Consider the following 27,649-nt stretch of genomic DNA (forward strand, 5'->3'; position numbering starts at 1 on the left):
TGGCCTTGATAGGTCAAAGGCCTTACTCTGCATAAGGCAACATCGTGTGTTCCACTAGTTAGGGGATGGTGGCTGGTGGGCCTTTGGAGGGCCACGAGAGAAAACCTTGAAGATTTATTAGGTTAGTAGATAGGACTTGGAAGATCATGGTCAGGGATTGATATTTTTTAAAAAATGATATGTCCCAGGCTCAAAATACCTGGTTTATTCAAGAAAATGCCTGATACTGAACCGAAGGCAAATACTGAATGAATAGGTGTAATGTGTGTGTGTGTGTGTGTGTGTTAAGTGCCGTCAAGTCGCTTCCAACTCATGGCGACCCTATGAATCAACGTCCTTCAAAATGTCCTATCTTTGACAGCCTTGCTCAGGTCTTGCAAATTGAGGGCTGTGGTTTCCTTTGTAGAGTTAATCCATCTCTTGTTGGGTCTTCCTCTTTTCCTGCTGCCCTCAACTTTTCCTAGCATGACTGTCTTTTCCAGTGACTCTTGTCGTCTCGTGATGTGACCAAACTACGATAGCCTCAGTTTAGTCATTTTAGCTTCTAGGGTCAGTTCAGGCTTGATTTGATCTGTAACCCACTGATTTGTTTTTTTTTGGCAGTCCACGGTAGGTGAATACTTGATGAAATAGGTGAAATACTTGATGGTTAATGATCCTGGATTGTACTCTGGCAATTCTGTTAACTGATGCTGTGCTGTTCTCAGCCCCTCCTGAGATGGGTGGGGAGAGGTAGGCTCCTGGCAGTTGCACATTCCTAGCATGCTTTTTCTCTGCAGGGATTTCCCCTTGCATCCAAAACTAAAAAGAACCTGTCAGATCAAAGAAAAGCTACTGCCCAGTTTCTGCTATGTAAATTTTGACTTTATAACTCCATAACATCCTCAGCTTTCTCATGAAGCCCCCAAACTTAAAATGCCTGTTTTATCGGCCTGCGCAAGAAAAGTAACTGGACTACATTTTTTTTTTTTGCCATCAATTCACCGCTGACTTGCGGCGACCCCGTAGGGTTTTCAAGGCAAGAGATGTGCAGAGGTAGTTTGCCATCGCCTGCCTCCGTGTCAGGACCCCGGTATTCCTTGGAGGTCTCAATCCAAATACTTGCCAAGGTCCAGGCTGAGAATGTGTGACTGGCCCAGGGTCATCCAGCAAGTTTCCATGGCAGAGTGGGGATTTGAACCCGGGTTTCCCAGGTCCTAGTCTGACACTTTATAATCACTACACCGCCGCTGGCTCTCAACCTACCTATATCCACCAGTTTAATTACACATCTCCCAGCTTCATTAAAGCTCACTATATTTGCATAGTGCTAAAGTGATTCATATTTGCATGGTGCTAAAGTGATTATTGTTTTGCTGTGACAGGAATGGGACTGAATTCAGCCCATAAAATAGTTTCAATTCCAGGGTTTCTGATCTCTAGCCTGATCACTGTGGCCAAAGGGCATGGGTGTCTCTCACTGGATAACAACACAACACAGATAATATTTTTTTTTCCTTTTCTTAGTCTGTGCCATTTAGAAGATAGCAGATATGGACAGAGTTAATCTATAGAATTGGAGGGGTGGTGAGAGGTGGCAAAATGGAAATACGAGCAACGTTGATGTTAATACTGATGTGTGCTGAAATGGGAAAATGGAGTAGCAATGTAGGTAACCAAGCATTTTCCTGATAGTTTGTGTAGACCAGGGGTGTCAAACTCAATTGTTACGAGGGCTGGATATGACATAAATGTCACGGTTGGGCAGGGCCATGTCTCGCTAGCCCAGATCGAGTGGTGGTGGTGGTGGCTGCCTGGGCTGGCTCCCTGGCCGGATAAGAGCTCCCAAGGGGCCTGATCCGGGCCCCGGGCCTTATGTTTGACACCCCTGGTGTAGACCAAAATCATACTCTCCTCTCCAGATTGCATGTGGAAGGCAGCTTGGGGTGAAGCAGCTTCCACAGAGCTCTGACCGAGTCTTCCTCAGAGCATGCTGACTCCATGCTCTGCATGCTGTCGAAGTGTTTCTGGAATCCCACAGCTCATTCTCCAAAAGCTGTACCTTGCTTTTGGCTTGTTGGGGAAGCAGGACTGGCAGCCATGAGTGTACAAGCCAAAAGAGCCCAACTTTCCTGTGAACTGCCTGCAACGTTGGACTTAAGTAGGGTTGCCTTAAGAGAAGTTCTATGTACCTTGTAATGAAGTGCAAAACAGCGGTCCTTAGCCTTAAATTAGCTTATAATACAAGGGGAAAGAATTATCTGTCCTGGCAAGTTATATTGAGGAACAAAGGAGAATACACAATATTTTTAAAAATATTCTTTTTTGTAACTGCAAAGCCGTTAATATAAAGCCTTTACTATAAAGAGAATAGAAGTTAAACCATCAGTTCTTGTAGAGCAATCAATATTCTGGTTGTTAAAAGAACACAGGAGATTTCTTCAACAACAAGCGTCCTGATCAAGGGAGAAAGAGAGTCATCTGTTTGTTGTGTGCTCAGAAACATTTCCTGTAGATGTAAAAAGGACCCCGTTCTTCATATTCTTTTTGGTGAACCCAGAGCTGCTGGAAGGCCTTGAGGGATGCTAGGATGGAGCCTCCCGTCCATACGGATGATTTTCTTTCAGGGGAGACTATCAACATGGGTTTATCATTTGGGCAAATCTTAGTCAGTTCTTTCTGAAAGCGTTCAGCAAAGCCTTTCATTGTGGTACAGCCCCCGCACAGCAAGATGTTGCCCATCAGGTTCTTCTTGAGGGTGGCATCGCACTTGTTGAGGCTCGTTATGGTCAGGAGAGCAAGCCCCAACTGCTGCGAATTTATCAAGGATGGCTTGAAGAGCATTTCAGAACATATGAATCTCTCTCTGCCGATACGGATCACTTGTCCATCTGGAAGCTCGTATTCGATCTCATGTTTCCCAAGAGGTGCAGTCGAGTCCTGTTGAAAGTCCAGTGAAGTGAAGCAATAGTTCTCTTTGATGTCTTCCAGGGTCTTCCAGTCTTTCTCCGTGAATAGGTTCACAGACTCATTCAGTAATTTCATGAGGTATTGGGTGACGTCTGACCCCGCATAGTCTACCCGTTCAGTAATGCTTGGCAAAGTGTAGCCTTCATAGATGGGAACGACGTAAGAAACACCATGGCCGCTTTCCACAACAAGACCTGATGTCTTCCCGTAGGAATACATTGACAGTCTAGATTGATAGGCAATGTGCATGGCAGGGGTGCAGAACGTCTCAAAGAGCATCTCTGCATATTTCTCTCTGTTGGTGGTGGGGCTCAGGGGAGGATCTGACACCAGGACAGCATGTTCCTCAGGGCGAATCTTCATCTCCTTGTGGAAAATATACTCCCATATGTCCTGGACAGTATCCCAGTCTACTATTATTCCATGTCTTAAAGGGTTGACGAGCTTCAGGGGTATTCCAGCGTTCTCAAGATCTTTGCCAACAAAAGTTTCTTTCCTATTGTCTCCTGTTTTCGCCGTTTCCTGGAAATGCTTACCGACGGTCGATGAGATCACATGGGCTGGTTTCTGCTCTCCAGCAAACCCACACTTGCAGGACCCAGTCCCGATATCTATGACAACAGCTCGGGTCTCTTTCACTATCATCCTTTGCGGTGTCTCTCCCTCTTCTTTGGGCTTGGTGCTGGGCTTACCTATTGGCCCTTTCTTTATTGGCCCAGAACTAGAAGTGTCACTCCCTCTGCTCGACATTTTCTTTTCCAGTTCTCATTGATTCCCATTCTTTGTCTGGTTGCCATGTCACATGGAGAGAATGCACACAGCGATTCTAAAACCTTGATGATGCAGGCATTGTGCATTATGACATCACCAACAGGCTTGTTTGTAAAGTGGAGAAGGAGAAAGGTGTAAATCTCATCTCTGTAGAAAGGGTAGTTGGGAGATAATTGTTATCTGTATTCAAGTCACTTGGTCTTTAAAAAAATGTCGAACATTAAAAAATATTATTATTAGGAATATATATGTATAAAAACAGTTACAGAATTAATATTGAAAAATCACTATACAGGGAAAGAAAAATAGATTTTAAAAAGTCGTATCTCAAACTGCAGTTACCATTACAATTATTATATCTGGACTAAAGGCAAAAGTTTAGCAAAAAATAATGTTCTTTGCAATACACAATAAACACAATTCAGTGTATTAGTAATAATAATAGTTTGACAATGATCATTAATCTTTAAAAAAAATCGTAAGTCTACATGATGCTTATTAAACACAGTTTTAAGATTAAACATTCTTATAAATTCAAATACAACATATAATAAAACCACTTGCAATATTACTAAATGGTTATTTTTTCTGTACTTTCCCCCCTTTCCCAATTTTGAAGCTGTTTCTTTTTTTAAACCCATTTCACCATACATACATAATCAAGGTGATTTTTTTTTATGATGAGCACACATATAATATACTTTCCATTTTTCTTGAAATTCTTTAGATGGTTTTTTGTTATCATAATTTGTCAGTTTCCCCATTTTTGCATATTCAGCCAGTTTACTCTCCCAGTCTTCTCTGACAGGGCACTCTGCTTCCCATTCTGCTGCTAATGTAACTCTTTAGTAGAGTAAGACATTTTTTTTTTGCCCTCAAGTCACAGCTGACTTATGGTGCCCCTGTAGGGTTTTCAAGGCAAGAGACATTCAGAGGTGGTTTGTCATTGCCTGCCTCCACGTCACAACCCTGGTATTCCTTGGAAGGTCTCCCATCCAAATACTTGCCAGGACCATCCTGGCAATATTTGGAAGAGTGTTTGTTTTCCTTTCTAGATCAAGCCAGTAGTGCCATGATTGAGTTTACGTGGAGTGGAAATGGCTAGTATGTGGATGATCCTGCCGTGGATTTAGGGCTGCCAGTTCCAGGCTGGGAAACTCCCGGAGATTTGGGGGGTGGAGCCTATGGAGGGTGGTGCTTGGGGAGGGTTGGATTTCAGTGGGGTATAATGCCAGAGAGCCCACCCTCCAAGGCAGCCATTTCCTCTAGAGCAGAGGTTCCCAAACTGTGCTCCAAGGAGCACTTGGTGCTCCGTGAAGCATTTCCTAGTGCTCCGTAAAGAGATCGGAAAGAAAAATGCTACTGTCGTTCGGTTTAGGATATAGGTACTAGGTGAAAATTAGGTGCTAGGTGAAAATTAGTGCTCCATGACAAATTTCTCGCCTGAACAGTGCTCCGTGACTCAAAAGGTTTGGGAACCTCTGCTCTAGAGGAACTGATCTCTGTTGTCTAGAGTTCAGTTGTAATTCCTTTCCTTTACCTTTCCTTTCCTTTCTCCCTTAGAAGCTCCTTGATCCATTGATCTTGAGCAGCATGTATCTAATGTTTGAGGGATATAAGGACTCAGTTGTAATTCCAGGAGATCTCCATGGCCACCTGGAGGCTGGGAGCTCTGCCTGGAATAGTGGTAGAGCTAAACATAAATCTATGCCTCCTATTTGCCAGGCAACTATTATACTATTACTGTTATAATAGTTTCGGCCCTGGCACCGGCCTGGTGGAGTGCCCTGCCTGGTGACATCAGGGACCTTAAAGAGTTCCTCGGGGCCTGCAAGACGGAGCTATCCCTCCAGGCCAATGCCCGAGGATAGCCGCGAATATAATCTGCTGGCCTCCCTATTCTCCCCCCTCCTGTTATATTATTAATGTCAACTGAGGGGGTAACCTGCTGCGTACGTCCGGCAACACAAGTAGTGTTTAGGCGCCATCTGTAGTTTGTAATTTTTTAGTTTTAAATTGGGATTTTATTGTTTTAAATTTTGATTTTGGGGTTAGTTTTATTATCGATGTATTAATGTTTTTGTACGAGGTCACCTGCCCTGAGCCAGCTTCAGCCGGGGAGGGTGGGCTATAAATCACAATAAATAAATAAATAAATAAATAAAAATGCATTAGATGCACGCTTCCCTCTTTTTCGGGTACCTTAGGGCAATACGCATAACACTATAACGATTCTTTGGAGGAGATTAGGCTGAGAGAGAGGGGGGCCCAGTACAAATATAATCTTAGCCATCATTAGCTGCGTTAATCCTTTTTAATATCCCAGATGTCTCATGGTTGAATTTGGTGACCTAAATTCTGCCCCCAGAAAGTGTTTAAGGAGACACTGGCGAGTCCTGCTTTTTATCTTGCAGCGAAAGGCATGAAAACAGCCTTAACCATCGCTTGCTTGATACAGATGACCTCTTAGCCATGGTTAATGCAAGTTCGCTTCAAGCGATGCTTTTCATCCTGGTTTACAGCCCATTTTGAAGCACGATACAGCTATTCAGATGCAACACTTAACCATGGCTAAGGGAAAACAAGTCATTATGTCTTCTTATGTCTTCACAGAATTCAAAGTGTTCAAAGAGACAGCTTGGTGTAGCGATTAAAGTATTGGTCTGGGATCGGGAAGACATGGGTTGAAATCCCCACTCGGCCAAAAAGTTCGCTGGATGAGCTTGGCCCAGTCAAATTCTGTCTTGGCTAACCCACCTCACAGGGCTGTGAGGGTAAAAGGGAGAAGGGGAGATTAATGTATGCTTCCCTGTGTTCCTTGGAGGGAGGATGGGATTTAAAAAAAAATGTGTGTGTGTGTAAAGTGCTGTTAAGTCGCAACCTACTTATGGCAGCCAAGTAGGGTTTTCAAGGCAAGAGACTAACGGAGGGGGTTTGCCATTGCCTGCCTCCGCGTCACGACCCTGAAAATTCCTTGGTGGTCTCCCATCCAAGTACTAGCCAGGCCAACTCTGCTTAACTTCTGAGATCTGACGAGATCAGGCTAGCCTTTATGATATAGATAATAAATTGTATCTTCAACGGAGTCTAGGTTACTTTCCCAGAACTGGTTTTGTGATCAAGCAAGGATCTGAACCCCAGTTTTCCCCTGTCCTAGTCTGTCTGTTGTTCAACACTGCCACCATGCCAAGGTGCTTTGGGAGCTTACAAACAGGAGGTGTTTGATTTTCCTCAGCGTCTGCCCATCCCAGCCCCCAGTGTCCCATCCTGTCTCTACCAGGTGAACTCCAGCCTCGTTCCACCGTCATCTGAGAATGCCAGTTGTAAAAACCCTGCCAGATTGCATATTAAGAGTTCATTTCCCAACTTCTTTCTCACAGTATCCACAATGGAGTAATAGCCGTTTTCCAGAGAAAAGGCCTGGCGGAGCATGAGCTTTACACCCTCAATGACGGAGTCCGGTGAGTAAAATCATCAGAGATTATAACCTCTTTTGCAAGACACCTCTTTGCTGCACATTCTTGTTTCTTTTTTTAAAATTATTATTATTTAATAATAGAAACAGAGCAAAAATATTGAAAATACAGAATATAAAATATAATACAAACAGAAAGATACAGAATGTTTGTCTTGTTTGTGGCTTCCCAGAGGCACCTGGTTGGCCTCTGTGTGAACAGACTGCAGGACTTGATGGGCCTTGGTCTGATCCAGCAGGGCCTTTCTTATGTTCTTATGATCTTATGTACTTATGTAGAATAATAATATACAAATTTCAAATAATAATAACCTAATTGAATTTGCTGCAATATATACTTTTAACCTAAAATATTATAGTTACTTTCATACATTCATTTACTCTAGTCGACCTTTGCATAGGTAGTTTTATATTCCTAAAAAAGATTCCTTAAATATGTTCTGTCTTTGTTTAACTCTAATCCTATATATTAATAAATTCTAAATATTTAAGTTTTAACTAATTTATGGAATCTTATTCAAAATATTCTAAACATTATATAAAACATGTAGGTTTAATTATAAAGGTAAATAAAAGTTTAATTATATAATATAATTATAACTGACATTATAACATAACATAACCGATTCAGTCAATTTGATTATCTCTTAATTATACTGGTTTACATCTATGCACATTCTTGTTTTTTGTAGCCTTTGGTTGGAAACACCACTGTCTTGTATTATGCATAATGTTTATTTAGTGCCATTGGTAACAAAGCAAGAAAAAAGTCATGTCCCTAACCCAAGAAGATCATATAGACCACAGGGTTCATATTTATTTGATTTTCCCCACCCTTCCTGCCAAGAAACTCAGGATGGCGTATGTTGTGTCTCCCACCCACCCCCTATTTATGTGCACAGCAATTCTGAGATGTAGGTTAGGCTAAAATTGGCCTCAGGGTATCCCAGTCATGGCTATGTGGCGGTTTGCTTTTGGCACTAAATCACAGATGCAGGAACCAGTCATGGATATGGAATAGCACCACATCTCCCATTATGTTGAGAGTCTTCTCTCCTCATGTAACCACTGGGAAAACTGACGAGGGGGAGGTGGACGGCTGCCCGTTTTACAGCCGTTAGACCACTTCCTATCCCCTTTCAGGCCTGGAATGCCCCCTTACGCTGCAGCTTTACCGCGCCACCTTTTGGGGTGCCACAGCCTCGCTGTTCCTTCTTTTTTCTTTTTCTTTTAATAATTTTTTTTATTTTTGAAAAAAAAATTCAAAAAGAAAAGAGGAGGGGGGAAATTAGAAAAAGATAAAAAGGAATGATATACAAAAGATTCAAAATTTCTTCTTTGTTTTTCCTTCCTTGGCACCCAGAATATGTTGTGGCAAACTCACTAATACATTAAAAACTGCCTATTAAAATAAAATATTGGATGTTTTCAACATTTCTTGTCTTGTCTTCTTTTCTTCTCTTCATTTCTTCTCAATGCACAAACTCAGTTAAAACCCAAATTGAGTTGTGACAAACATAATTGCACAGTGAGACATACCTATATATGTAAAATTGCAAGTGGATATTTACAATATAATTTAAGACTATAAGCTGTAATATCATTGTAAGATAAACATGGTGAAATCAATAATATTGATAGAACAGCTTTCATATCTCTTGGAATAAATCAGAAGGTTTCATGTTTACTTGATTTGTAAGCTTGGCCATTAAAGCGAATTCATAAAGTTTAGCCTCGCTGTTTCTTATGGGGCATTTCCCCCATTTTCTGTTTTTCCACTGGAAAGCCCTCTTTTTTATGCTAGTTGCGGCCACAAATGGGCTGTTAGTCTGTCACCTAATTTCTAGGGATAATCACCTGGAAAACATTAATTTTGAAACTGCCAAGTTTGCCTAATATTGTACTGGCAATGGCATCCATTAAGTTAATGGTTGTTAGTTTTATGAAACAGTGAATCTTCTGACCTACAGCTCTAGTTAAGGATAAACTAGATATTTCTGAAAGGATTGTAAGCATATTGTTGAGTATCTGGAATGGATGTTCAAGGTGCATTGAACGTTGGAAGCTGCTTTATACTGAGTCACTCAGCTCATTGGGTGCTACTAGCAGAGGTGTTTCCCAGCCCTGCTATCAGAGTCATTTTAATTGGAAGAAGAGTTGGTTTTTATATGCAGATTTTCTCTACCACTTAAGGAAAAATCAAACCGGCTTACAATCACCTTCCCCTCCCCACAACAGACACCCTGTGAGGTAGGTGGGGCTGAGAGAGAGCTAAGAGAGCTGTGACTAGCCTAAGGTCACCCAGCTGGCTTCATGTGTAGGAGTGGGAAAACCATCCCGGTTCACCAGATTAGTGACCGCTGTTCATGTGGAGGAGCAGGGAATCAAACCCGGTTCCAGATTAGAGTCCACCGCCCCAAACCACCGCTTTTAACCACTACACCACGCTGGAGATGCCAGGGATTGCGCCTGGGCTACTCTGCATGCAAATGGTGTGTTCTACCACTGAGCCCTATAATTATGAGAGTACCCAGAATGGGTGGTATTTGTTTGCAGATTAATGGAAGTGTATGGTTGGAGAGGTGACATCCAAACTTTATTAATTAATAAATAAATGGTTGGCATAAATGTTCCAGAAAATGTTCTGATGCCCTCATATTGGTAATGGAGATGAATTTGGGAAATGTGTGGGGGTTCAGAAACAAACTCGCCCATCTGGAAATTCCCAAGCTCCAGCCAGCAACCCCTGCTGAGTTTCAGCTCGGCTCACAATGGCTTTGTACCATCCCTCTCATAAGAACATAAGAAAAGAACATAAGAAAAGCCCTGCTGGATCACACCGAGGCCCATCAAGTCCAGCAGTCTGTTCATACAGTGGCCAACCAGGTGCCTCCAGGAAGGCCACAAACAAGACGACTGCAGCAACATGAAAATGAAGGCAATATATAGTCTTAAATGTTTATTACAAAATCTGGTGGCACCATTTTCTGTACACAAGAACCTTCTTCATTGCAAAATGTACAAGAGCTCCATATGATGGTGACAGTATTTTTTGTTTATTTCCTTGAAACAGGCAGCTACTGAAAACTGAGCTGGGATCCTTCTTTACGGAATATTTACAGGTTTGTGCAATTTGGGCTTTTGCTACAGTCTTTTACTTGTTCTTTCATTGTTAAGCAATCTGTTCACCTTCACCTGCTGTACACAGGAGATGTCTCTGCCCCCAGTAAACTACAGCTTGAAAACTTCTTGAATTTTTGCGCAGCTTTTGGAGATGTATGGGAATATGTATTTCAGGTGTGTTCAGAAAGGATATTAGAGGTCAGTTTGGATTGTGTAAACGGCAAGATCGAAGTCCTTGTTCTCAATGAGGCAATAAACCCGAGATTGGCTACACTATTTCCATCTACTGATGGAATGTTCCACCTTAAAAAAAAAATCTCCCTGCTCATGGAAAATGAATATGTCAGGGTGAAGGCAAGGTTAGACTTCTTCCTAACATACTGGCTTTTTGCATGCAGGGATTTTATTCGTATGGAGGAATATTCCATCATATGCAACTCTACCTGCAATTAGAAATGATAACAGTCAGTGCAGGATTACCACCTCATAAGAGAGGGCAGCCTTAGTCATTGCTTTAATAATAAGGACAAGGTTTGCCCCCAGATAGAATTGTATGAATCGTTTCTGATGTGCTTTTTCTCAGTTAACAGATGGGCATCTACAGCCTCTGGGTACTGACCACATGGTTATTATAGGTGGCATGCTGATTCTTATTAGGATGTAAATCTGTCACATTGTTAGAAAGTGGTATCATACAAGACATCAATGTTGTAACAGTATGTGAAAAAAACTTTTAAAAGATAAAATGATATTAAATTAAAATGGCATGCTCTAAGCCAGCCTCTTGATTGTAATACTTGTGGGTTACCATAAGAGTTTTCAAACTGGTTTTGCGGCCAATAGGATGCTAACAGTGAGGGTGAGTGATTTTAAAGCCCAAGAAATTTGCTTCACTGTACCTTTAAGAAAAGGCTAGGAAGGATTATAATAATGTAATGCGTAAAGGATTATACAAGTATGTGATGTGGAGATAATGAAGAGAGTTATTTGGTGTTGAAGAAAAGATACTCTGTGAATGCTCTGGGACATTTCTTTTCTTCCAGAGCTTCCTAGTGTGGAAAACAAGTTATTTTAATGAACTATTTTTAAAAAGGACCTTGTGATCAAAATAGAAGATAAAATAACAACAGGATTGGAGAATTGAAAAATTACTTCGTTTTATTTACAGAACCAGCTTCTTACAAAAGGCATGGTGATCCTGAGGGACAAGATCCGGTTTTATGAAGGTATTTTAGACCTCAGTTATACCATCTGAGCCTTGCCCAGAATCCAAGCTCTCGGTGTTTCTGCATGGGTTATTTGCCCAAATTCAGTGTTGTTGTTCCCCCCACCCCGCTTCCCTACAGGATCACGCTGCATTCATGCACCTCCTAGAGTTTCCCCAGCTTTTCTCTGATCTGTCTCAAACCTGCTTTGCTCCAAAATTTTGGAAAAGATGGCAGCAGAGCTGGGGAGGCTGCCATTTAGGTGGGAAAGTTCAGCCGGGAACCTGTGCAAGCTGCCGTCTCCACGGAAGCCATTTCCTCTCCCTACTATAGAGGGAGGGGGGCAGGAAATGGAAAAAAACTATCACTGCAACAAAATAGGCTAGTGCAGGGATGTCAGACTCAATTGTTACGAGCGCCAGATAGGACATAAATGTCACTTGGTTAGGCTGGGCCATGCCTTGCCGGCCCAGATCAAGAGTGGGGGTGTGGCTTTCTTGGCTGGCTCACAGGCTGATAAGAGCTCTCAAGAGGCCGTATCCAGCCTGCGGGCCTTATGTTCAACACCCCTTTGTAAAATGAAAGCTGGGAATTCAGGGGACTTGATGCATTTTTTGGTATAACAGTGTATCAATATAACACTATTGAATATCTGACTTAAAAAAAAAAACTACTTAGGAAACTTGCTGTGCTGTATTAGCAGCTGCGGCAGCAACAGGGAAACTTGTGCAAGCCTGTCCCTGTGTGGAAAACACCTCTTTCTTCCGATGGCTTCATACCAAAAGCCGTAATGACAGAACCTGCTACCGCCTCAGTGGAGGTTTCACGTTCCTGCCTACTGAACGAGGAAAGCAAATAACTGTGGTCCATCAGCTCCAGGGTGGCTGTTTCCTGTTTCTTCAACTCATTATTAAGTAGCCACATGAAAAACCTGGATCCACTGCCAATGCTCTTTCACTCACACACACACCCCACACACACACAGCTTGCATGGGGTTCCAGGCATTTCCCATTCAGGCCTGGCTCAGAAGCAGAATGCCTTTAGGCCCTTCTCTGGAATCTTCCGATTGGGGGTCCCAGCCTTTTGGGTAATGAGCCGGTGTGGTGTGGTTATGAGCGATGGTTTGGAGCGGTGGACTCTAATCTGGAGAACCAGGTTTGATTCCCCACCCCTCCACATGAAGCTGCTGGGTGACCTTGGGCTAGTCACAGGTCCCTTAGAGCTCTCTCAGCCCCACCTACCTCACAGGGTGTCTGTTGTGGGGAGGGGAAGGGAAGGTGGTTGTAAGCCGGCTTGATTCTCCCTTAAGCGGTAGAGAAAGTCGGCATATAAAAACCAACTCTTCACTCTTACCAGAGCAACACAACCCTATTGTTTTGCAGCGTTTGTGTTTCTCCTTCTCCCTCCCCATCTTAATTGGGTAGGCTTAGAGGCTTCAGCTGGGGCCTGAAAGCCCGACACACTGATTGTTTTGGAGGCAGCAGTCCCTCTACAATGGCGAAGTTCTCTGCCCTGTCCTGATTGGGAAGCAAGGGAGTGAAGCCATGGCAGAAAATCCTCCTTGCTTTATCTGGGAGCTCAAATTCCTGTCCTGTTGAGGGCAATTAACCCCAGGAGGGTGCCTTTGCTCCAGAATGTATTCCTAAGCCTCCCTGCTCTGACCAAGGGGTTGTGGGCCCAAATTCTCCCAAAGAGAAAAGGACCATTCTCTTCCCCACCCCCAAGTGTCCACCCTCAGCCTCCCATAAAGGAGGCCTGTTGCTGTTGGAGCACAGCAAAACAGCGCTAGGCCCTCTGTACTTGAGCCTTGGAGTGTTCTTCAAGAGCAGCACAGCGGGAGATGCTTCCATCTCTGCAGATTATCAGCTATATCCCTAAGGCTGAAGACATTACTCTCCTGATTGGAAGAAATGGCAGCATTCACATTCCACTTAAGCCTAAAATTTAAGAGGGAGATGGAGAGAGCCTGTTACAATATTTATCCCGTGTTTTGAACAGCTGCGGGGACAGCTGCTTCTGTGTCTCACTCTGTCAATCCAGTGAGGTCTTTTCCTAACCCACAGAACTTTCTGGTGGAAATGAAAATATATAGCTGTAGTCAAGCATCATTCTTGACCTGTGTGAACCACTAACCTAGCTAGCAAAATCCAGCAGCTTCATAGTAATTGCATAAATTAGTGAGAGCAACAGGTTTGAGCTGCAGCTTTAGCCCTTTTACCTCGCCATGTGAAATCAGTTGGAAACTTTTGCCAACTTTTCAGTTCCTTAAAAGCAGTCAACAAAGGGAAACAGATGCTGCTCGCTCCATGTAGCAAGGGTTTTTTAACCTTCTGGAGACCTTTTATGTACTTGAAATAGCTCATATTAGTCAGATGTTGAGTTAATTTAATTCCAGGGCAACAAATTAGTTTACTAGCAAATTTGATGTCTAGCAATTTGTATGTCACCTGCAGTTGGAATTAAAAAGGTTACCACATGTTGTGTTATCATAACCACATGCAAAATGCACACATTGGATGTAGTTTGAGCCACATACATATGTTCCTTTATGCTTGCCTCTTTAAAAGATACACAAGTGGTGATTAGGAAGGAATCTGCTTTCTTGTAGGTAGTTCAGAACAAGTTCAGATGTGACTTGTGCATACTTTGTACTCAGTTTTTCCATGTGTGTACAGATCTCATTTAAACTGGTCTTCCCTCTCCCCTTTGACTAAATATTTTTGGTTTTTGGTCTTTTTCTATTTCTAGGACAGAAACTTTTGGATACCTTAGCTGAAACCTGGGATTTCTTTTTTAGTGATGTCCTACCCATGCTTCAGGCCATATTCTATCCTGTGCAGGTAACACATTACTGGTTACTGTAGAATGCAGAAAACCCCAAGGAAACGGTTCTGCTGGCTTATTAATAGATGGCCACAAATTGTCAGACATCCCTAGTGGGGCATACCTGAGCTCAATGCTACAGTAGACACGGATGTAGAAGTGGAAGGGGGAGCTTTCAGAAAGGAATTGTGTACATAGGTGGTTTCTCTCTGCATTGCTTGGTGTTCGCAGTGTCCGTAGAAAATAACACTGACTTTCAAAAGTCACTCCATATCTTCCTGCTTAGCGGGTGTCCAGTATTACCACAGACAAAGATCCAAAGACCCCTGCAACTAGCAGGCCCAGTGAGGATGTGTTCAGATTCGTGCCTTCCCCTCCGAGGGCTTTTCCGCATTCTCATTTTCCTTGCTTGTGTGTTCCTGTCGCATTGGGTTTTTTTTTTCTTTTCCGCACATGTTTTGCTCCGTCTGGTGACTAAGGGGATGCCTTTGTTTAGGCTGTGAGACTTTCTCCTCCTGAATCTTTCCACTCATTCCATAATGTTCAGTTTGTTTATTTACTTTATTTGCAGTCCACCTTTCTGCTGAGGCTCAAGGTGGATTGCAGAATAAAGCCCAAAACATTCATACAGTATAAGTCTTATACTATAGTATATGTCTTATACTATTAAGACATCCTGCAAGAAGATTGCAGAATTAGAAGACAGTGCGCACAGTTCAGAGGGCCGTATCTGTAACCTTTGATAAAAATGCTTCAGTAGCAGAAATATGTAGGGTGCATTTATATCTGTTTTTGTGAGTCAGTTCAAGTGGGATGCTTATCACCTTGGCTGACACAGCATTTGGGACTAGAGTCCTTCAGCAAGTGCTTTGAGTGCACTGAATTAATGGCTTTTGTTCCTACCCTAATCTGGACATCTTTGTAATATCCCAGCTATCAAAATCATGTCATTTTGTTCTGGGGAGAATGGAATGTTGGGACTTACTGTGAATATTCTTTCTACCTGGCACTCGGAGGACATAATTTTATCCCTTCCTGATCTAATGTGGGGAGGGGAGTAATGGAGGGACCAGGAGCTTTCAACTAATCACTGGGGAAGGGGAGTTTTTCCTATTCTCTTTTCTGTTTTTAGTGTTTTTGCCATTGATTCTGGTTCCCTCTGGGTTTTTCCCCCTTCATTAGTTAGTAGGCATTTTGCAGTTAACACCATTATTTTCTGTAGCTATTGGAATCTCTAAACTGAAGAGGTTTTGTGGATACTTCCCCAAGGGCAGAGATAGAATTCAGCATCTACTTTCTGCCTCTCTAGAAAAATGGAAATGCCTAGCTATTTAAATGAAGTCCTCCAAGTCCCTGGTAGAAGGAGCTTTCACAGTAAGGTTCAGCATTTCATTTTAGTACACCAACAGTGCAATCCTAAGAACACTCTTGGGAGTAAGTCCTATTGAATAAATCTGATAAGGATTCTAGAGTAGACCTGCCTAGAATTGCTGTCTTAATACATTATGGAAGATAGGCAGATTTGCCATAGCGTACACAATGCCACTTACAGTGTTTGTTCCATGATTATTTGGGGTGTAGTGAAATGTTTTTTTAAAAAACAAAATGATTTGGAACTTTCCTCTTATTCTGGTTTCACTGCAACAATCTGCTTTGTTTTTCCAGTAGTGTTGGAATAATGTAGGGAAAATAATTATTACTTTGGAGTTCTGCTTAAGTGAAAATCTGGCTTGAGAAATACCTTTAGCACTTCAGCCTAGTGTCAAGGGGTTGGTGGGTCAACTCGAGGGCCTGGCTTTGCTTGGGTTGCTTTACTGTGTCTCACCTTACAAGTGCTTTGATGTGTTGTCCAAAAAGGTGCTCAATATAAGACAAACAAATACCTGGCTATATAAAAGTAAGGCATGAGTAGAAGGTCATAAAACATATAAACAGTGTCTTGGAAATGCAAGAATCTAAGCAGAGGAAAGAGGTCATGATGCATTCATATTCTCTTCTGAGCCCCATTAATTTCATAGGGGCACATGCTTAAATCTCTGGGAATAGAATGTGATTTCAGTAGACTTCTGCAGATATGTGTGAACACATGAAGCTGTCTTATACTGAAGCAGACCCTTGGTAGACAATACTGATTTTGATGGACCAATGGTTTGATTCAGTATAAAACAGCTTCATGTGTGTTCAGCATGGGGTCATCTGCCGGTCTGAGTAGACAATGCTGACTTTGATGGACCAAGGGTCTGATTCAGTGTAAGGCAGCTTCATGTGTAATAAAAGCCACTGAGCCACAGCCCCTGATTTCATCAGTAGCTCTCATTCCGTGTTGAGACCTTAACAGATCCCATCCAGGGGATCCTGAGCATCTCAGAAGCCAGGCCAGGATCTTGTCGCCCTGTTGCAGATGGGGAAACTGAGGCTTGAGTAAAACCTCTGCTTGGGATTGCACTGTATGTGGCTTCCACGTAACAGTTTGAAAGCAAATAATCTGTAAATTGTTGACAACTTTTGTATTTTTCCTTTGTCTAGGGGAAAGAGCCCTCTGTCCGCCAACTAGCTCTTTTGCACTTCAGGAATATTATAACCCTCAACATCAAACTGGAAGATGCTCTGTCCCGTTCCCGAGCAAGGGTTCCTCCTTCAATTATTCAGATGTTGCTTATCCTTCAGGTATAGATTTCTCTGGGGAGGGGCTGTGGCTCAGTGGTAGAGCATCTGCTCGGCATGCAGAAGGTCCCAGGTTCAATCCCCAGCATCTCCAGTTAAAGGGACTAGGCAAGTAGGTGATGTGAAAGACCTCTGCCTGACACCCTGGAGAGCTGCTGCCAGTCTGAGTAGACAATACTGACTTTGATGGACCAAGGGTCTGATTCAGTATAAGGCAGCTTCATGTGTAATAAAAGCCTGTAGCTAGTTATTACTTTTCTGTTAATACACTGTCAGGACCAAGACACTTCTGGATGGGACCATATGCAAATGAACAGGTTGGGCTGTGCAGATTTGATTTTCAGAGACTGGGGTCATTGGGGCAGGTAGCAGGTTTAGTGCTCCCCCCCCCCCATGTTCTTCAGTGCTGCACAGCTCCCATGTAAGTGAATGGCTGCTGTTCATTCCTGCGTGGAAAATGAAAGCATGCTACATTTGGAAACATAAGAACATAAGAAAGGCCCTGCTGGATCAGACCCAGGCCCATCAAGTCCAGCAGTCTGTTCACACAGTGGCCAACCAGGTGCCTCCAGGAAGCCCCCAAACAAGACGACTGCAGCAGCACCATCCTGCCTGTGTTCCACTGCACCCAACATAATAGGCATGCTCCTCTGATACTAGAGAGAATAGAGTATGCATCATGACTAGTATCCATTCTAACTAATAGCCATGAACACCCCTCTCCTCCATGAATATGTCCACTCCCCTCTTAAAGAAACACTTTTACAATGAGAACAGCCACCTGCCTTGGGGAGGCCAGCCCTCATGGACACACATTCTTACTGTAGTTCACGACTAGGGTGAGATCTTCAGAGCCACAGTTACCTAGGCACGTAGTAGATACTATCCTGGCCTCCCGTAGGGAGTCGATAAACAAGATATATAGATGACCTGGAAGGCCTCCTCTCAGTGCAGATGTCTGTCCCTTCCTTCCTTCAGCAGGCAACAAGGTTCTGCAGTTTCTTCAAGTGGCCCTAGGTCAGGATCTTCACCCAAACATGCCAAGTTGAGCCACCTCAGCACTATCAGCTTAGGGGTCTTGACCCCCAGAATTTCATGCCCACATCTAATGATTCCTTTGCAGGACCTGTTTGCTGCGCCCTACCAGTGCACACATCCTGAGTCCTCCACAAAGTCCTCCACACCCCAGCTAAACCACCATTTGAACTGCATTCCATGTCTTTTTGTAACCTTCCCCCCCCCCCCCACAGATTGGTGTTCCTTATTGCCATCGCATCGGCTCAACGTATCTCCAATGCGTTTTTTCACAGTGGTAGAGTCATGTATTCAGACCTTGCCTTTTTTTCTAAAGGTGAATCCCACCTTTCAGAAGTCACAACAGCTGATACGGCTTCTCTTCTGCACCCATCCGCAGCATCCAAGGGAGAAAAAATAAAATAAATTAGATGAACATATGCTGCTCTGCACCTGCCTCAAGGGCGTGGCAAAATTCAGGATGATTGATTTCTTCTTTGGGCGAAAACGCACAGTTGCTTTAGCCTCCTTTATTCCCTGTTTCAGCTAGGATTCAGCCAGGATCAAACGCATGCATTTTCGCCGAAAGTGCATTCGATCCTGGCTGAATCCTGGCTGAAACAGGAAATAAAGGAGGCTAAAGCGACCATGCGTTTTCACCCTTTGTCTCCCTCCACCCAGCTGCCATAAAAATATGAGAAGAGCCATGCTGGCTTGGGCCAGTGGTTCATCTCTAGTCCAACATCCTGGGCCACACAGTGGCTCACCAGTTGCACTGAAAGGCCAACAAATAGATCAAAGCAATCCCAATGTTGCCTCCATTGATGGACCTGTCCACCATAAATCTGTCCCTTTGAAAGCCATCTAGGCTAATAATGGCCATCACTTCATCCACTGTCTCTCAATGAAGTGGTAAGTTTGAGCCTGAGAATTCTTGGGGCGTTGTCAGGAAATTATTTGAGCAACGTATCATGGCTGGCGAGGCAGGTTTTGCCAGAATATGGGCAAACAGAGAAGAAGGCAATAACAAAAATGCTGGTTTTATATGCTGCTTAAAGAAAGAGCAAAGGAGAGGAGGGCCAAAAATAGGTGGGTTCAGGAATGCAAAGCTTCATGCAGGGTAGACAGTTTTGTCCAGAAGCTGTTAAGGTTAAGATTCAAACTTAATTTTAATCTAGATATGTACTACCTGGTTATCTCTGACCTTGTGACCATCAATATTATGTCAATAAAGGTTATCTGATTCTTATTCTAATTCAGTTTTGTCAAAGAACTCAAATCCCTGTGTCATGAGCGGGTGCTGTGCCAGCGAAGATCCTATTGCTACAAGTTCTGGTGACAGTTGCGGAGGGCGGGGGGAGGCGGCGTTGGATTTAGTTTCCTATCCTCTTCAAGGAGAAGGAGGAAGTTGACTGACTGGGACAGCTGATACCTAGACGCATGATTATACGTTGATTTGAGCATCCTTTTTATAACTTTACCACCTTGTGTTGTATTAAGTTCAGTGCCTAAGGTTCCACAATCCTCTTGGGGATTTATTGTATGTTAATTTATCCTGATTCCTATTTCTGTTCCTCCCTTAATAAATTCCTCATTTTTCTCCCCACTGCTGTGTACAGTCTGAGAGGGAGGGACTTGAGGAACGTGGGGTTTCTCTCATCTATGGCTGTTCAGGTCAGCTATGTGGTGCAGAAAGCCTGAGAAAGCTGGGATCCTTCTTCTACAAACCAGGGGATAGAAAAAAAGCCAGGGTGTTCCCCCTCCAAATATATTCAAACCTTAGTGGTAACAGCCAGATTGATCATCCCTGGAGCTTGTGGGGGTGGTGAGGGGAGGTTAAAGGGCGACAGGGGACAACCTTCCCCTCACCTGTTGCAGCCTTTCTGACAAGTGATGCTGATCCCCAGGCCGTACCCTCAGAGCGAGGTGTTATACTCGGTTCATCGTCTTGGTCTCTGTGCAGTCCCACATGGGAGCGTCCCGTATCTTCTAGAAGCTTTCCATGTAAAGTTCTCCGTGTCTGAGAACTGCATGCGCAGTTCCCATGTGTGCCTGCACAGAAGACTGCTTGATGAACAACAGTTACAGGTAAGCAGTGCTGTTTTTGTCTATCGATGTGTTTTCAGTTTACAAAGAAAGAGTACATAATGTATCTCTATCAGAGTTCAGGAATAACTGACCTATGTTAAGTGTTCCTGACTCTGCGGTTTGGTTTAGAACTACCTCTTCAGATAACAGGCACTATGAGGTGATCTGCTGCCATAGCAGTATGATTCTTATGTTGACTCTCGAAAGTTGATCCCCTGAAAATCTTGTTGGTCTCTAAGGTGCTACTGGACTGCTATCTTGGTTTTCTGTTGCCAACCAACACGGCCACCTCTGAAGCTGTCTTATGTTGCAGAGGCGCTTAGTGGACCATGGAAGTAGTGCAGTATCCCCGTGCCTATTCTACAGCTTAATCTAGACTAGGGCCTTTTATGCAGGGATGTTTCCCCACGATCACCCCCACCGACTGCTTCAGGGCTTCCTTTTGATTATGTATACCTTTTCCACCTGTTAGAGGTCGCCTCACTCTCCCCGCACGTTTTGCCTGCATTTTCCAGATTCTGGTTAAAACAGCATCTGGAAAACAAGGGCAAAACGCACAGGGGAGAGCCAGGCGACCTCTGACGGGCGGGAAAGGCATGTATAATCAAAAAGAAGCCCCAAAGCAGTCGGCGGGGGTGACCGCCGGGAAACATCCCTGTATAAAAGGCCTAGGAACTATCTTTGGGGCATTGCATGCCTGCTTGTTTTTACATGGATGAATGACGTGAGTCTAAAATAATGATATGCCACCTGCGGCTGTTCTGGGCACTGTTCCCCAATGTGCCACCTAAACCATGTTCCACGAAAACGAACAAGCCCTGTGGAGCTTATGGATGACAAATGGTTCCCTCCTTGAAATAGCCGCCCTAGGTACTGGATAACAGATAAACTGCGAGGATTCCTAAGCTGCAGGTCTCATGCCAGAGACAGAAAAATTGGGCCACTCAACCAACTCCCAACCCATCTATGGCCTCTACATTGTCATCTAAGCACCCACACAGCTGTCAGAAGGAAAGCAAGCTGGCTGCAGAGAAGAGAGAGTAAAACCACCACTGTGGCAGCCACCCAGGGAAAGAGCAGAGCCAACTGGCCACAGTGAGGTGGTGATGGTTTCTCTCCCCTTTCTCTATGGCCAGCTTGGTTTTCCGGGGACCTTGGCAATCTCGCTCACCTGAGCTGCTCTGCCTCATGCTGAGAAGACAGCGAGAAGGCAGATAAGCATGTTCAGTGGTGATGTGAAGAAACCCTACAGGTGCAGCAGTAATTTAGAAGGTTATAGCTGTATATTTAATATTAAAAGTTCTATCTTATATTATTGTATACCATGTGGTGGCACAGAGGGCATATAGTGGTTGATGGTAATTGCAAATGTGACTCTCTGTGAACAATGGGCTACGTGTCACTGGCCTAATACATTAACATCACTTTCTTCCCTCTGTATTCCAGGGTGTTCATGAATCAAAAGGAGTAACTGAAGACTACTTGAAACTGGAGTCCCTGATACAGAAGGTTGTTTCCCCTTACTTGGGTACCTATGGCTTGTACTCAGATGAGGGGCCCATCACTCACTCTTCTTGTATTTTAGGTAAGACATGAGGGGGACCGATGAGGAATGATGGGATAAGAGAAAGCCCACCGGTCCCTCCCCTTTTGTTCTCCATTCCCCCCCCCATGCCTAGTTCCCCGTTTTAATCCATTCTTCAATTTGCAAAATCACCCTGTTTCCTTACCACTCCTTATCCCACTGACTTGGCCATCTGGCCGATTTTACTTGCTTCCTAGCAGGTTTATTTAAACTTCTTTTCTGTGGCATCTTGAGGCAACTGCACATGTGCAGATGTCACTTCCTAATTGGTGGGGGTGGGATTACCTTCTCTTTGTAAAACAGTTCTCAGATTTGAAAAAAAATTATAGAAAAGTGTCCCTTATCTGTACATGGCCCAATTTTGTAGATTTTTTAAATCTGCATGCTGAGGCAAATTTTGATATTGAATATATAATTAATATAGCTTCCTATAACACATGACAGGAATCACTAACGTGGCACAAGTTTTTTTGGGGGGAGGTTAGTTGAAACTGTAGTGATGTCCATGAAACGTGCGTATCTTTTATTGGGATCACAAAAAAATTAGATACTATCCATTTATAACACTTTTAACCACCTCTCAGCCAACAAAACAGGTCCCGGAGGCTGTTTACGATGTAAGATAAAATCTACACAAATAGCATAAGGGTTAGGAATAAAAATAGTTCTAAAGTATCAAGGAACAAAGCCATTTCCCCAATATTCTGTCATAAAAATAAATAACGGTAAAGAACCCTTTATCAAAATCAAAGGCCTCTACGGCAGGCAGATCATTAAACACATCCAGTAGGCACTTAAGAATTTGGCCCACTCTCAGTCCGGAGGTGGGTGGAAGGTAGTCCACAGATAGGGGGGCAATAGCAGAAAGGTTTTGAGTCCCAGTCAGCCAAGCCTCAGATAAGGCTGGTTCCTTAAAGAAGTGCCCTTATGCAGATATCAGGTCCTCGATTGGGCAGTGCAGGTGGAGCTAGTTCCTTCGGTCCTCAGGCCCAAGCTGTATAGGGTTTTAAAGGTCAAAACCAACACCTTGTAGGGAGGGGCTATGGCTCAGTGGTAGAGCATCTGCTTGGCATGCAGAAGGTCCCGGGTTCCGTCCCCAGCATCTCCAGTGAAAGGGATCATGTAGTAGATGATGTGAGAGACCTCTGCCTGAGACCCTGGAGAGCCACTGCTGGTCTAAGTAGACCACACTCACCTTGATAGGAAAATAGTCTGATTTACTATAAGGCAGCTTTGTATCTATTGGGTCTAACAGCAAGCTGGAAGCCAGGGCAAATGGCATAAAAGATGACAAAATTCTTGCTCTGTAATATCACAACCCTTACTGCCACATTTTGAACCAACTGCAGCTTCATTTTCCCAGGTGGGAAGGATAGACCTGCTCCATTTTATCCTTCCATATCCGAATCAGCGTTTCTCCCTTCCTCTGAAGATCTTGGTGGTTAAAAGAGTAATCGTTGATATTTTCTTGGCAGCTCTTATTTTGTTCTGCTGAAGACCATTGAGGGGGGTGGGGTGGGGGGTTCTCTCTTCAAGGCACACCCTTATTCAGGGCAGCACCTGGGTGCTGGTGTGAGAGCAGAGAGGCTGCAGAGACGTGTGGAGGATTGTTGGGGGTCAAGCCCGTTCATCTCTGACATGTGGCCCATATCTCAGGGAGGACTGCAGTTTACCTATTCTCCAGTTCTTCCAGTGGTAGCTGGTTAGTCAAGGTGGGAACCATCCGCCAGCAAAAAGCTCTGCCAGATAATGGCACTGCCCATACTCTGGATCTATGTGGAAGAAGAAGAGTTGGTTTTTATACCCTGCTTTTCTCTCCTGTAAGAAGTCCCATAGCAGCTTACAATCACCTTCCCTTCCTTTCCCCACAACAGACACCTGGTGAGGTAGATGGGGCTGAGAGAGTTCGGAGAGAACTGTGGTCCAAGGTCCCCCAGCTGGCTTCATGTGGAGGAGTGGGGAATCGAACCCAGTTCTCCAGATTAGAATAATAGAATCATAGAGTTGGAAGGGACCACCAGGGTCATCTAGTCCAACCTCCTGCACAATGCAGGAAACTCACAACTTTCTCACCCCCGCACCCCCAGTGACCCCTGCTCCATGCCCAGAAAATGGCCAAGTTGTCCTCCCTTGCCCATGGTCATAGAATCAGCATTGCTGACAGATGGCCATCTAGCCAGAGTCCACTGCTCTTAACCACTACACCACACTGGCTCTCTTCACCTGGGGGTGGGGTGGGGGCAGAGGCTACATCACCAGGAAATTCCCCACTGAGTTCAATGACTGGTTCATACTGGACATTGCTTTTCAGTTGGTGGGTCATGACCTAAAGTGACTCTCACTAATTATGCTGCTGCTGTGTTTTTTTTCTTAGTAATCTCTGCCATGGCTTTCACAGAAGATACAGGAGTATAATGTGTTGGGAGCAAAAAATCTAAAATGGCTGCTGCCTCTAAGCATTTGCCTCAGCAGCCAGTATGAAATTGTCATCTAGGCTGCATGAGATGGGAATCTGAAGCTGGGAGAAGGAGGAAAAAGGAAGGTTAAAGAACTAAGAACGGGTGCCGTGTTAAAGTTTCAGGATAAAGCTTGGCATCAGGTGCAGGAAAGTTGTAAACAACTCTGCTGTTGCCCTTCTCTGGTGACATCTGTCAGCTCCGCAAAACAAATTGCAGGGCTTTGGTTCCTCGCAAGTAACAGCATTGGCTTGTTGCCACCTAGTGGTCAATGTGAGCAGTCTGGGAACATCTGTTGCACTGTTCTTTAAGCTAAGCAGATGTGGATAAAATCACTGGGGCCATTTATGCATGGCTGTTTCCTCGCGGTCACCCCGCCGATTACTTTGAGGCTTTGCTTTGATTATGCTTGCATTTTCCTGCCGTCAGAGGTCTCCTCGTTCTCCCCGCACGTTTCCACGCGTTTTGCCTGTGTTTTCTGGGTTCATGTTTAGCCAGCATTCAGAAAATGCACAGAAACGCACAGGGAGAGCGAGGCGACCTCTGACTGTTGGAAAATGCAAGCATAATCAAAGCAAAGCCCTGAGGTAGTCAGCGGGGTGACCCCAAGGAAACAGCCGTGCAAAAATGGCCTGGGAGTTCCAAGCAAGCAGCGCTTAGGTTCTCCAAAAACAGTGTGATTGAAGTCCATAAATAAACAAATGAAGCTGCAGTTGGAAAGTCCTCTAACACAGATGCGGGTGCCTTCAGGCGGACACGATCTGCTTTTTATTTTTTAAACTAGAATCTGAGGTCTCCTAAGAAATTAAGACACAACTAATGTGCATTAAGTAATCATGAGGCTCTTGTGTAAGAACGCAAGAAGTGATTCATCGTACCCAATTCTTGCTTGCAAATTGCTTTAAGAGTCAGTATAAGATCCAGGCAGTCCTGCATTTGACAGAGGGATTTCAGCAATCCATTAGTCCTATAGGATGGGCCTCTGAGAACTGCCCGGTGTTCACTCGGACCACCTGCTCACCCCCCTTGCCCTGACATAAAGCTAGTTCCCTAATCAGGTGGAATGGAAGCTCAGGCTTTTTGGGAAGGAAAGTTAACGACATTCAGCAAACCATTCAAAATAGTCGAGGAGTTCAGCTTTATAATCACCTGATTATCTTGATGAAGAGGTGGAGGAAAGGAAAGAAGCTCATGAAGGACCTGAGAAGGCAGAAGGGAAGATTAGAAGAGGGGGTGCTGCCGACAAACAAGTGAGTGGAAGGAGTCTGAGCGGGTGGGGTGGGGGGACTCGGGGAGGCAGACAGGAGAAGTGGCAGGCCAAAGTTCACTTCATTAAAACAAAAATAGCCAGCCAAATCTTTGGCCTCCAGTTGTAGCAGCACTGGTAACCATAGAAATGCAACTCACCGCTTTTAATTTGTTGAATGTGTTTGTTAACAGAAAAGCGATTCTTCCGGCGATCTAAATCAGGAGACATCCTTGCCAAGAACCCTGTCGTGAGATCCAAAAGTTACAACAACCCCCTGCTGACACCAGTAGCTGAGTATGAAACGGAGGGCGCAGCCCCAAACAGCTCCGGCATCCGAAGGCACTCGGTCTCTGAGATGACTCTGTGCCTGGAGATGCAGGACTACTCCAATCTAACAACGATAATGGACAGTGGCTCCAAGAATTCTATGGCTACCACGAAAAACTCACACTCGGGAGAGCCAGAAAGGCTTTCCACTTGCTCCGCGCAGTGCACTAGCCGCCTCAAGGCGCATGAGCCGCCAAAAGGACTCTCATACCCACGGGATGACAAGAACCTGGCGTTTGAGCTGGCGAGAGACCAAGACTTAATAGCCATAGCCCCTACAGCCAGCCCTGAGAATATAGTAGACCAGATTTTGGAGTCAATAGAGTCTGATTCCGATGGAATTTTCCTTGAGTTTGGCCAAAGCTGCTCCAGTTTGTCAGGGTACAATGTGGACGTGAACAGACAGAGCGTTCTCTGAAGGACTCTGGGTGAGAATCTTGGTTCCGGCTAAAGAACACAGATTTGGAATTCAGTACAACCTGTCTTATCTGATCTCGCAAGGGAGTCTTCTGGAATACCCGAATAATCAGAAATCGAGGGAGGGGAATGCCCTTCTGAACAGAGTGATACGAGGGGGACTGATAGAAAATGTAGATAATGGTGGTACTGTTTCACCGTGGGTGTCAGACAGTGTTTCTGTCCAGGTGCCTTCAGAGGCAAAGCAGGCCCACTGGAAATCCGGGCACTTCGGCACAGGAAGTGGGCGTTCGTGACAGACGTGGCTGGAGGATGAGGGTCCACAGTGATGATGTCAGACCTCTCCAGCCTGCCTCTGCTGTGCTTCCTGGCCACTGGCTCAGCAGGCCAAAGGCAAAGGGGGCTGCCCAATAAGCTGATGCAGCTCCAGCTCAACGTGACTGGCCATCGTTGTTCTTTCTTTTGCTTCACCACTTAGGCCTGATGCATTTAATAGCCATGCGGTATGGGAAGTACTTCCACACAGTTGGGGGTCCTGGGCTGCCCCATTGATTTCCATAAACAGGAGCTAGTGGGACTGGCAGATGTTGTGGTTCCTTCCTGTGGGAGCACTGCTGGTTTCCTGGCATGAGCGACTTTGTTGTGGATTATGGCTGCATCATTTGCCCAGCCCCTGTCATCAGATGTAGTTTGCATGAAGGGATTCCCACCCCTCACAGGGAGCACTTGAATTGAGGTTTTTGGATGTGTCTGTGTGTCAGTTTCCAGTGTGTGGCTTGAGCGAGAGCTGAAAATACAGCTGATTATGTGAATTCGCCTCTCTGAGAACCAGACTTGGTCTTGCAAATGTTAGTCACAATAAAGCCCCATGACTATCGCTGGGTGACGTGAGGTACCATAGCTGGAAGCCTTGGTGCTTTTAAGGGGGGCTAACTTCACTCAAATTGGAGCTGCTGTGTTCAAGGCGAGGTGAGATAGAAGTTCTCCCTATCACAATTCATTGACACGTGCAATTCATTGCTTGGTATGGCAGTAATTCTCTGAGGAACATGCATGTGTGAACCAGCGCCAGACAAACACTCCCTTTGACTCATTACTGGTTTCATCAGTTCCTGAGTGGGAAGCAGTTGCCTGCGTTGAGGAGCATGCATTGCGCACCACATAATGATGTCTCTTGAATGGCCGGAGTCTCCTTCATTTTGCATCAGTTTCACAAAAGCAGATATTTTTCTTTGAAAGATCACATTTCTTTAGGATTCAAATGCAAGAAAAGCTCCCCCCCACCACCAAGAAAACAAACCTGTGACTACCAACAGAGCAGAATCTGATGTGTTTTATTTGTCCCCGTACTTTCTGTAAGCACTCCTTTTACTATTCGACAAGTGGAAAAGAATCAAAATAAATCACAGTGTGCTACATAACGTGATCCAGAGATCTGGTTGCTGTTTTGTACAAATTTAATTTTAAGTTTTTTTTTTTAAGAAATATGATTATTGTTAAAA

The 27,649-nt window shown here is 44.3% G+C and overlaps 2 protein-coding genes across 3 annotated transcripts in view; one reads left to right on the top strand and one right to left on the bottom strand.

Moving 5' to 3' along the window:
• PRR5 (proline rich 5) overlaps positions 1-26,152 on the top strand; it is a 35,080-nt gene extending 8,928 nt beyond the window's left edge. For both annotated transcript variants that reach the window (XM_056862494.1, XM_056862492.1), the window contains exons 3-9: positions 7,101-7,181; positions 10,269-10,317; positions 11,487-11,544; positions 14,273-14,364; positions 16,874-17,014; positions 21,560-21,698; positions 25,595-26,152. In XM_056862494.1, coding sequence (XP_056718472.1) covers positions 7,101-7,181; positions 10,269-10,317; positions 11,487-11,544; positions 14,273-14,364; positions 16,874-17,014; positions 21,560-21,698; positions 25,595-26,148 — 1,114 coding nt within the window. In that variant the 3' untranslated portion in view covers positions 26,149-26,152. The remainder of the gene's footprint in view (positions 1-7,100; positions 7,182-10,268; positions 10,318-11,486; positions 11,545-14,272; positions 14,365-16,873; positions 17,015-21,559; positions 21,699-25,594) is intronic.
• LOC130488827 (actin-like protein 7A) lies at positions 2,458-3,699 on the bottom strand. Its single transcript, XM_056862495.1, has one exon. It carries the CDS (start codon positions 3,697-3,699, stop codon positions 2,476-2,478), a length of 1,224 nt encoding a protein of 407 aa, XP_056718473.1. The 3' UTR covers positions 2,458-2,475.
• Positions 26,153-27,649: the final 1,497 nt, after the last annotated feature.

The sequence above is a fragment of the Euleptes europaea genome, chromosome 17 (genome assembly GCF_029931775.1).
Source record: "Euleptes europaea isolate rEulEur1 chromosome 17, rEulEur1.hap1, whole genome shotgun sequence".
NCBI classification, from domain to species: domain Eukaryota; kingdom Metazoa; phylum Chordata; class Lepidosauria; order Squamata; family Sphaerodactylidae; genus Euleptes; species Euleptes europaea.

Coding starts and splice junctions, on each gene's coding strand:
- LOC130488827 (XM_056862495.1), bottom strand. CDS start 3,699: ATGTCGAGCAGAGGGAGTGACACTTCTAGTTCTGGGCCAATAAAGAAA.